General features: G+C 42.8%; 1 protein-coding gene across 5 annotated transcripts in view; it reads left to right on the plus strand.

Moving 5' to 3' along the window:
• The first annotated feature begins 7,362 nt into the window (after positions 1-7,362).
• The window catches only part of LOC124717077 (zinc finger protein 813-like), a 118,713-nt gene continuing 113,979 nt past the window's right edge, over positions 7,363-12,096 (plus strand). For 3 of the 5 annotated variants that reach the window (XM_047243761.1, XM_047243766.1, XM_047243765.1), the window contains exon 1: positions 7,363-7,474. In XM_047243761.1, the coding sequence (XP_047099717.1) occupies positions 7,472-7,474 (3 nt within the window). In that variant the 5' untranslated portion in view covers positions 7,363-7,471. Of the gene's footprint in view, positions 7,475-7,758; positions 7,830-12,096 lie in introns of those variants that run through there. The other 2 variants (XM_047243762.1, XM_047243763.1) reach the window with 2 other exon arrangements.

Genomic DNA, 12,096 nt, shown 5'->3' on the forward strand with positions numbered 1-12,096 from the left:
ACATGTGTAATATTTCATCAAATACTTTTATCTGTTTCGGGATGTACTTTTTTATGTTGCAAGTTTTTAAGGATATTAGCTCTAATAAACTGCATGTTCTTTCAAATTTCTTTCTGTCAATTCGTACGGCATTCTCAGTTAAACCTACTGAGTACTTACCCAACATAAATAGTTTCGTCCCTCTGACTTCCTACGATCTGTCTCACTCAGCGTTATTGTAATGATTAATGAAGTCATTAATAACATAAGCTTCTTCCACCTCCTCCTCATCATCTTCTTCTTCTTTTCTGTCCCTGTCCATAATTATGGCATCCTTTTCAGACTGTCAGTTACTAGCTTAAACATATCATAGAGAAACTGATCTCATTACAACTGCTCTAACTTTAACAGCCTTCCACACTTCAATAATTTTACACATTGTCGACAACATTCTGCTGTATTCTAAGCCATTTTTGAGACAGCGTACAACTTATATGTAACTGAGACTACTGGCGATGATGGAAGTCAAGTGCCTTAGCTGCGTTCTAATATACCCATGCAAATCAGTTAGTTTTGTGTTGACTTCTTCAATTTTCTCGGTCACATAGAGTTCACACTGCTGTATTCTATTAGTCAACACATCACTATTTCTAGCCATCACCTCAATAAGAATTTACAATTCAATTAATTTATTGTTGATAGTCTCGATTTTTCTGTCAACATATAGATGCATGTACTTTGCACCTCAGAAGGAATGTGCAACACAAGTCAAAATTTTTCCATGCTCTGGAGTATACTGACACACTCACATTTGAGTACACTGACTTTTAAGCAGAATCTCGTCGAAATTTCGTCTATATCGGCCCTCATTCGATTTCCTAGTTTTATCTAACACCAGAAATCCATACTGCGAGTTATTCCAGCAATCCCCACATATTATAACGAATTAATTGAATGACATGTTGGTTCTTACATGTGCTTAGCAAATATGCTTTAAATTCAGATTATCCTGCCTGAAAATGAAAATAAGGTTTTCTTTAAGCCTGACCAATTGTTTCGGGATTCTTTAATAAGTTTGGCTCAACTAAAATATATGACTTTCATATGGTGGTCAAAGCAGAAATATTTGCAGATCTCACCCAGATTTCTCAGTGGGACATCTCTGAATATAAATACGCCACTTGGTTTCACTTTTTAAGGTAGTTGAATACTGCTGCTTTTCACTGAACGTATCGTGCATTACTCCCTCAATGCCATGAAAAATCTCTTGCAATAACTAATATTTCGGCAGAAACAGGGTTTTTGAAGAAGTATATACATGCTCGAAGTGGACTCCCTCAGAACTTGGTTACGGTTTTAGAAGTCGATTAGTCTTTTCACAACCTGAAGATCAATGATCTATTCTTCTTCTTCTGGTTTCCAGTATCATGATCTTACTGCAAGACCCTTGTGGTGAGGTTGTTTTGGCCACTCAGGCATGGTGATAACTCATATGGTCTTACAGTTTATAAACTCTTACATACAGCTGTATATATAAACGACTTTTAATAAGATCATACTTTTGTTCCCACATCTGGTGAAGTTGAATTATACATATCCACCTACATCAATGCACAGCAAGCATCATAGAGTTGCGCTATGGTTTCTTCCAAAGAATAGGGAGTTTGGCATGCTACCTACAGCAGACTGCTACACAATATCTCATAGAATTGGTGGTTATATGACTGCCACCTTAGATGACACTCTAGCCCATGCTGTATTTCAGAGCTAGCGTATATTAAACTTTTAAAAGTCTTCTCCTGTAAATGTATACACTTTCTCTTGTTAAATATTTTAACTGTTCCAGAAAATGTGATATAGAGATTATATGATCGTCCAGTATCACCAATGGACAGTGAACATTTCTGTAGAATAAGGCTGAACTGACACATCACACAGTCGAAGCAAATCATCCATGGATAAATGTTACTACTACCAGGCAAAACACCTGATACAATATCATACTGACACATTCTCACAGCCACTGGTGCTCAACCAGTAGCTTTCACTGAACAGCATTATTTCCACGTCAGGTACTTGTTACTGGAATGACTTCACCTCTCCTGTAAGAAAAAGGAATTAGTAGTTAAGCTTCATGGATTCTTTATTTCTATTTTCTTATTCATCATCAGTGGCTTTATTACTTTCATTGTCTCACAGCAGGGAGTGTTGATATACATCACAACATCCTTACCCTTTGATGAGGATCAGGCAATAATAATTATAGCCTGCACAGAGGTATTCGGACTATCATTCTTCCTGTACTCCATAGGTGAATGGAAAGGGAAAAAACCATTTCTGGCAGGGTGATAGCTCGTCGTCCGGTGGTGAAGTGTGCCACAAAATTTTCTCAACACTAGAAACAAATTGGACTCGAATTGAAGTCCCCTGCCCATCGTAATGTGCAGCAGGCAACCAAAACATGACACCCAATGCGTGATGAAGGTGAAAGCGATAGTTTCTGCTGTAACATTGTCCGCTGGTGCAGCTTCCAGCCATTGAGTATAGCGATCAATCATCGCAAGTGCGTAACAGTGACCATCGGATGATGACAGTGGGCCAACAATGTCAAGGTGGACATGCGTGAATCGTGCTATCATGATTGGTGAGTGGACGTAGTGATTTATCTTGCTACGCTGGCATTTCAAGCAGCATCTCGCCCATTCGTGGCAGTCCATTTGCATTCCAGGCCACACGTAACGCGTTGTTACTAAGTGTGTCATAGCTCGTATGCCTGGGTGACATAAGTTGTGCAGCGAATGGAAAGTGTCATTCCGAAATTCCAGAGGCAGGAATGGTCTTGGCTCCGATGTGGACATGTCACAACATAGCTTTATGTCGCCTCTAGGAATGTCTACCAGCTGCAGGTCCAGCGCTGATTCACCATTTGACAGAATCGCTTGTAATTCCGCATCATCTTACTGTGCTGCAGCGAGGTTGGCGTAATCGATCGTATTGACGATGCTGCTGACTCTGGGCAAACACTGTCGATCCCAGACACATGACGTATATCAGTGGTAAAGTGAGAAATAAACATGAGCTGGTTGTGTTGTCTGGGGGAACAGTTCATGTTGTCCTGACGAAATGCATATGTTAGTGCTTCTAGTTGCGGTCTGAAGTACTTGACAGATTCATAAATGGCCGTAAACGCTCCAAAGTCTTCGTGAGGTTGTCAACTTGTGTGAAAAAAATGCGAGTGGCTGCCACATGTCACTACATTGTTGTTGCAACACAGCGCCGACTGTAGTCTGGCTAGCTGCTTGACCAGTGCTAACGTGGCGGTAGGATCTGGATGTGTCAGCAGGGCTCCGTTAGCGATGCTTTTCTTGACCGTTTCAAATGCAACAGTCATTTCGTGAGTCCACTGACTTTCGGACCACTTAGCGCTGCGACTAAAGGTTCCTATAGCTCAGCAGTGTGTGGCAAATGGCAGAGGAAAAAATTTAACATCCCGAGGAAACGCTGTAATTCTTGGCTGTAGCGGGCCTCGGAATTCGCGAAATGGCTTCCACCTTCTCAGGTAGTGGTAAAGATCCTGCTGCAGAAATTCTATGTCCGAGAAAGTCTACTTCAGGTTGGCTAAAGACACATTTTGAGGTGTTGAGCACGATTCCGTAGTGTTCCAGTCACTTGAATACTTCGGTTAGATGGTGGCGATGAAGAAAAAACCAAAATGTCGTCCAGGTATGCAAAAGCAAAAGGTAAATCCTACAGCACAGAATCTATGAAGCGATGCCATGTCTGTGCGGCATTCCTCATCAAAAAGTCATGAACATACTCTCGAATAAACCAAAAGGAGTGATGATGTCTTTGGAATGTTACATTCGGCTACAGGTATCTGTGTGTAGGCCTTTGCACAGTCTAACATAGTGAACACTACTAAACCACTCAATGAGTAATTGTAATCTCGCAACGAGGGTACGGGATACCGATCGGGTATTGTCCGGCGTTCAGGGCTCTATAATCACCGCACAGGCTCCATGCACCTTCCTTCTTTGGCACTAGATGTAATGTTGAGGACCAAGGGCTGCTGGAAGACCGGATTACACCTTCGCGCAACATACATTCAAATTCTGTCTTTGCTATTTTGAGGCGATCTGGGGGCTAAACGTCGCGGCCTGCAAGAGGTAGAGGGTCCATCAGATGTCTCAATATAATGGACGGTATCATGTCTTACCTCCTTAGGTGCCCCGGGTGGTAGCATCAGGGCTGGAAATCCTCGCTGCAGCTCCGTGTACTACCCATCCACTAATTGGATTACCTTGGCAGTATGGACAGCAGCATCTCGATGGAATCCGGAAGTTGTGTCTACCGTTGTCGACCAGGCGAGAGTTCCTCATGTGAGGCAGCAGGTTGTAGTGGGCGAGGAAGTCAGCTCCGATGATTGGTTCGGCGACGTCCGCAACAATTAAGTCCCATGAGAAAGCGCGCCGCAACCTGAGGTCGAGTTACAAGCGCATCATGCCGTACGTCGTAATCCGGGAGTTAATAGCAGTTGTGAGGCAAACGGGCGTAGCATGGTTCGAGGAAAGATTGACAAATCGGAACCAGTGTCTACTAAGTACTTCCAGATGGAACGTCGGTCACTCACAAACAGGTGCCTGGATGTCAGACAGCAACCGGAGGAGGCGCTCACTTCCGATCGCCGCTGCCGTTTGCGTAGGCGCAGGGCGTCGTACACTTATGTGCTTGCTCGCCAAACTTGCGGTGGTAACAACAGACTGTTTGTTCTGTCCCTGTCGTAGACGAGGCTGTCGATGATCGGCTGCGTGAGCGACGACGGAATCGATGTCGGCTCCTGTGGTCCGTGCTACGGCAGCGTAACAGCTCGCTGATTTGCCGTGATAACAAGTCCACTTTGTTGGCGAGAACATCATAATCCGCTCGTGAAACAGTTAACGCTGCGCAGACACACGCCGCGGTGGCGAGCTAACTATTGAGGGCGTCATTGTCTCTTGGATCCTATCGGCTAATTCGGCCACTGCATCTACAGACGCGTTGCCTTCAGTGGTGGCGGTAACCGGCTGCTCCAGATCGTGCGCAGTAAGCCGTCCAGGACTGTACCTGCGTCTACTTAATCCCGCAGATGACTTAGATACTGTGAAGGTTTCTTATCGCCGATGTCCTCTTAGGTAAGCACCTGCCGGATTCGTTCTTCTTGCGAAGCGGATACGCGCCGAATTAATTCTGCTTTCAATCGGCCGTAGCTATTCGTTCCCGGCGGGCTAACTATGATGTCTCGAACCTCAGCGGCGCACTGATGATCTAGTTGGCTGACCACCAGCGCGAATTACGTGGTGTTGACCGTGATACCTGCGTAGCAAAAATTTGCTTCGACTTGCACAAACCACAGGGATGGATTGTGCGACCAGGTGATGGTCGCATCGCTAGACGCGCCACAGAAGTATTTGTCGGCTCTGGCGGATTCGCCATCTCAATTTCTTGCAAGGAAACCTCGTAAATTAGCGTGCACGCAGGAGATCACGTCGGGGTCACCACCTTGTCAGTACCAGTTTGAATTACCGCGATCGACCGTTTAGCATCTGCGTATGCTTGTAGACTGAATAAGGGAAGTATACTTGACTCAGCTTGATGTAACAATTTATTAACGAAGCCCTGCGGGCAGAACAGACAATAATACACTGCAATCAATAACTCGTGCGATGGCGTGATGAAAGTTCAGTACGGTAAACTATGCCCTATCTAACACGTGCATTCACGCTTTACGTCAAGGAGTCGAACGTGGAACAGAAAACTACAATCAAAGACCAAATCACAGGACAAATGTCGCTTGTGTATAGCGTCTCTGGCGTTCAGCGGGGAAGTTTTGCGGCACTGTAAGAGGGCAGTTCAATAAGTAATGCAACACATTTTTTTTCTCGGCCAATTTTGGTTGAAAAAACCGGAAATTTCTTGTGGAATATTTTCAAACATTTCCGCTTCGTCTCGTATAGTTTCACTGACTTCCGACAGGTGGCAGCGCTGTACGGAGCTGTTAAAATGGCGTCTGTAACGGATGTGCGTTGCAAACAACGGGCAGTGATCGAGTTTCTTTTGTCGGAAAACCAGGGCATCTCAGATATTCATAGGCGTTTGCAGAATCTACGGCGATCTGGCAGTGGACAAAATTACGGTGAGTCGTTGGGCAAAGCGTGTGTCATCATCGCCGCAAGGTCAAGCAAGACTGTCTGATCACCCGCGTGCGGGCCGGCTGTGCACAGCTGTGACTCTTGCAATGGCGGAGCGTGCGAACACACTCGTTCGAGATGATCGACGGATCACCATCAAACAACTCAGTGCTCAACTTGACATCTCTGTTGGTAGTGCTGTCACAATTGTTCACCAGTTGGGATATTCAAAGGTTTGTTCCCGCTGGGTCCCTCGTTGTCTAACCGAACACCATAAAGAGCAAAGGAGAACCCTCTTTGCGGAATTGCTTGCTCGTCATGTGGCTGAGGGTGACAATTTCTTGTCAAAGATTGTTACAGGCGATGAAACATGGGTTCATCACTTCGAACCTGAAACAAAACAGCAATCAATGGAGTGGCGCCACACCCACTCCCCTGCCAAGAAAAAGTTTAAAGCCGTACCCTCAGCCGGTAAAGTCATGGTTACAGTCTTCTGGGACGCTGAAGGGGTTATTCTGTTCGATGTCCTTCCCCATGGTCAAACGATCAACTCTGAAGTGTATTGTGCTACTCTTCAGAAATTGAAGAAACGACTTCAGCGTGTTCGTAGGCACAAAAATCTGAACGAACTTCTCCTTCTTCATGACAACGCAAGACCTCACACAAGTCTTCGCACCCGAGAGGAGCTCACAAAACTTCAGTGGACTGTTCTGCCTCATGCACCCTACAGCCCCGATCTCGCACCGTCGGATTTCCATATGTTTGGCCCAATGAAGGACGCAATCCGTGGGAGGCACTACGCGGATGATGAAGAAGTTATTGATGCAGTACGACGTTGGCTCCGACATCGACCAGTGGAATGGTACCGTGCAGGCATACGGGCCCTCATTTCAAGGTGGCGTAAGGCCGTAGCATTGAATGGAGATTACGTTGAAAAATTGTGTTGTGTAGCTAAAAGATTGGGGAATAACCTGGTGTATTTCAATGCTGAATAAAACAACCCCTGTTTCAGAAATAAAATGTGTTGCATTACTTATTGAACTGCCCTCGTACTTGCAAACACCCGCGCATGTCACGGCGCTGGACGATGACAGAAGGTGCCACAGACGTGAAAGAAAAATCGCTCTATCCTGAGTCGATTAACTTGACATTTGATTTATCGACTAATCGATTAATTGCAATCAACAGCGTACAAGCCGTACATCTACTGTTCGATCTTCAGTTTACAAACAAACTCGCTTTTAAGTCGGATTTGTAATCTAGTTGTCGCTTAACATTTATGAAAGAAATAATCCGAACTGAACCTCGGAGCAGTCTCGCTGGAAATGGTTAGTTTTATCGTAACAATACGGGTGCATGTCTATATTTATTTATTTAGTCAATGTGATATTACACAGTGCGCTACACATGTCGGTCAAATTTTGCTAATATTTATATTTGATAAGTAATGGTTTACAATATATTGAAACTGGTTTATATAAGAATTACTTCGCCGATTAGGTTATTTGTTTTGCAATTTGTTTTAGAGTGCAAACACTGACCAGTGACTTAATGTCCTTACAAAATTCTGTATTGTCTTCAGTAGATTTTATATCGCATTTGTGGGTGACATATTGAATCGGTGAAGGCCAATGTTTTAGGCTCTCGTTAGACAGAGGTGTGTATTAGCACAAAAACTTTCAGGTTTGAATTTATTCTAGCTTATTGTTTGCTATTTTTACCGTTTTTCTTTGTTCTACATTCTGTTAGCACTGTGTGGTTTTTTAATGATTTTTTTATGGTCTCGAAAATATGTAATCAAGGCAGTGTTTGGGGCTTCAGTTTTCTGAAAATAGGTTTTTCCTCAGACTCTAGTTTTGCTTCCTTCGATGATCCTCGTGGCTCTCTTCTGGATTCTCCAAGTGCTAAGGGCAGCTGGAGATTTGCCCCAGAATATAATATCTTACGTGATCATGTATGTTTGCATTGTAGTCACTAAATGAGCAATAATTTCCTAAGCTTTCCCCTTTTTTAAGAAGTGTTGTATGCAAAATGTGATGCATATAAAATTTAATGTATTTTATTATTGGAATAAAATTGCTGAACACAATATCATACTACCAGTACATTAAATTGGAGAATGTTTGTAGGGAACCCCTACTGATATCCCATGAAGTGGAACTTTATAAGCTAGTTAAAATAAGGTATCTTGTATTAGCGCAGTTCTGTAAATTTCATATATGCTAGGAATATCCTGTGATGAACAAAAAGCATTTGTTTTAAAATTTATCTTCACCCATACATGTGTGGGTGATGTTACACCACCACCAGTGGGCTCCCATTTATTTTTACTGAACAGCACTTTCTATTGTTCATGTCACAATCTTCTCCAGTGTAGTTTGTTACTTGCAATTTTTGGTTGCTAGTTTTCACATCATGTCAAAGCTATTTACTGTATTTGGAACATGGACTTTTCCACTGATTATGAGACAAGAGAGAAAATACAAAAAATCATTTTACTCAATACACCATTTTCAGAGCATATTTATTGCTAAAGAAGATAGTGAGCTTTTATACTGAAAAACCACCTCAAGGGAAATAGGCTATGTAGGCTAAACTTGATTTAGCAGATTTGTTAGTTGCATTCTTACCATGTTACATTTGTTGATATCATTGGGGATCAGGATGCAACCACTTGCAGAGTGTGATGCATATTGCAGCAAATCATGCCTCTTGTCTGGGCTCCAAGGTTAAATTTTCATTTTGGTGACTGCCAGATAAGATGGAGAAGGCCAGACTTGTTTGTGAGTTTCAATAAAGTTCATAACCTGCATCTTTGTTCATGAAACTACTTGTGCCCACCCACCCACCCGCTTCCCCCCCCCCCCCGCTCCCTCCCCCCCCCCCCCCGCCCCCCTCTGTCTGATGGTTCTTAGCTGAGGAGAAGGCTTAAGCTAGAGATTTTGAAGATAGTGTGACAAACCTAGGCAGAGACTTACTGGACTTAAGCCAAAGGGTTGGGAACTGTAGGCTCCTCCTAAATAGGTAAGGTGTGTAGCACACAACAGAGGCAGCAACCCAGATAGATAACTCTATGTGGACTGCACACAAGGATTTTTCTGGTTAGACGACTCTCGAGTCATAGGAGACCCTAAAATATTCATGTAAGATCCAAAGATATCGTATCCACAGATGAAATGATTAAAAAGACAGTAATCAACTGCTAAAACATTTACAGCAGAGTCCTAGAGTTGAAGCCATAGTAAAAGCTAGTGGAACCCACATAACATCAGATACAGAAAAGTGGTTAAAAAACCAAAATTGACAGGATGGAGAATTTTCGAATAAGTCGTGTGTATACCAGAAGGATAGACTTATGGGAAACAAAGATGACATATTCATCACGGTAGACTCCTCTTCATTCAAACAGGCTTCAAATGGCCCAATGATGCCAACCAACTGCTGTGTCATCCTCAGCTAGTAGGTGTCCCCTGGTGTGATTATGGAGGTGCATGTGGTTAGCACAGCACTCTCTTGGCTGTTATCAGTTTTCCGTGACCAGAGCTGCTACTTCTCAGGAGCTGAATGCACACCATTTGCCAACAGCACTTGGCTGACCCAGATGGACACCCAAGCACAAGCCAAGCCCCACAGTGTTTAACTTCGGTAGTCTGGCAGGAATGCACAGATCAAATAATGTGGGTTAGAAGTTACTACCCATACTCATTCTCTTCCAATTTATTGCTTCTGTTCCATATCCTTTGACTCCTGTGGATGCTGTCCACTTTCATTACAAGTTGTAGATAGTAAGCAGCTTATTCATCTCATTTTTTCCCTGGAACTTTGCAATTTCATACAGCTCCCTCCATTCAGTGTTGTCAACTTGTTCTAAATCTACAAATACTGTGAATTTATCTTTCATCACCCAGTCTTCAAATGTAAGTCTTAGGGTTATTACTACTTTACATTTTCCTATATTGCTCCAGAACCCAAAGTTTCTCTCCCACATCAACTAGTTGTTCAATCTTTTTGGAGATAATTGGTGTTACTATTTTGCACCAATGGTATATTGAAGTGATGTTTTCCGTAGTGCAGCTGTTGAAATCTGCCTCATCTGAAATTAGGATTCTTACATTTTTTTTCTTCCAGCCTGAGAGTATCTCACTTGACTCATAGATCTCGCTTGCCAGGTGGAATAGGCAATAGTTTGCGGTGCTCTGATGAGCACTCACCAGTCGATAGGTAGCAATTGAAGTCAAACAGTGTTTCAGATAAAGACATTTTGACTGTCACAATTTTATAAGTAAACTGCCAAAGTATTCATAATAAAGTTCCTGAATTTACTGCCATACAGGTAAGTTCTCATGCTCACATTATTCTTGGGTCTGAGAGCTAGCTGAAACCCAAAGTGGAAAGCTCTGAGATATTTAGCAAGTCATGGAACGTATATCAGAAAGACAGATTAGAAGCCATTGGAGAGGGGGTGTTCATTGTGTTTGACAAAAATAGTCTCTATTGAGGAAGAGTTGAGTGTGACAGTGAAGTCATCTGGTCATGCATAACAGGTGTAAGTGAAACCACATTAATTATTGGATGATTTCACTGGCCACCTGATTCTACTGTGAAGTCCTAGAGCCATTCAAATTAAGTGTACGGTCAATAGCACATAAATACCGAGGCCATACAATACTGGTTGGAAATGAATTTAACCTGCTGAGTATAGACTGGAATGTCTATGGTTCAATGCGAGAGGTACAGACAGACAGTGATGCAAAATATTTTGGAACACGTTTTTGAAAATTGTCTTCAGCAGCTAGGTAGGCAGCCAACACACAATGGAAATACCATAGACCTTGTAGTTAGAAATAGGCTGGATCTTATCGACAACGTCGGTATAAAAATGGGGAACTGGTCATGATGTCATTACAAGCAACTAAGATTATGAAAGTTCATAAATTAGTTGAGAAGGCTAGGATAGTGTTTCTGCTAGATAGAGCAGATAAGCAGTTATTTACATTTCAGTTAGACAGTGAACTGGGATCACTTACTTCCAGTAAGATGAATGTAGAATAATTGTGTGCAAAGTTTAAGCAGATTGTAAATCATGGTCTGGAGAGTTACAGGCCTAGTAAGTGGATAAAGGATGGAAAAGATGCACCATGGTTTAATAACGAAATTCGGTGGATGCTGAGAAAGTGGAGGCTGTTGCACTCTCGGTTCAAAAGGGAACACAGAAATGATGACGAGTGAAGGTGAGTAGAAATTCATGTGTCTGTGGGATAAGGCTTCCATTCAGTTTCTTGTGGACCAGTCTGGTGTGGGAGTTGAGGATAGCAAAACGACAGCTGAAGCTTTAAATTTCATGTTCAAGAAATCACTCACACAGGAGAGCTGTACAAATATACTGTCATTTGACCATATGACAGACTGGAATATATGTATTCTCAGTTCAAATGTAATAAACTTTCTTGACATTGAGAGGCTCATGTGCATGAATCAGCAAGGTTTTAGAAAGCATCACTCATTTGAAACTCGGCTTGCCCTCTTCTCACATGATATACTGAGGACTGTGGATGACGGGCAATAGGCAGATTCCATATTCCAGAAAGCACTGACAAGGTGCCACATTCCTGGCTGTTAATGAAGGTATGAGCATATGGAATAAGTTTCACAGATATGTGAGTGGCTCAAAGACTTCTTAAATAATAGGAACCCATATGTGGTCCTTGACAGTGAGTGTTCATGAGAGACCAGGGTATCATCAGGAGTGCTCCATGGAAATGTGATAGGACCTCTGTTGTTCTGTATATACATAAATGATATGGCTGACAGGGTGGGCAGCAATCTGCAGTTGTTTGCTAATGATGCTGTTGTGTCTGGTAATTGTCACAGTTGAGTGACTGTAGGAAGAAACAAGACAAAATTTCCAGTTAGTGCAATCAATGGCAGCTAGTGCTAAATGTGGAAAAAC

Source organism: Schistocerca piceifrons, chromosome 9, assembly GCF_021461385.2.
Source record: "Schistocerca piceifrons isolate TAMUIC-IGC-003096 chromosome 9, iqSchPice1.1, whole genome shotgun sequence".
In the NCBI taxonomy this organism is placed as follows: Eukaryota; Metazoa; Arthropoda; class Insecta; order Orthoptera; family Acrididae; genus Schistocerca; species Schistocerca piceifrons.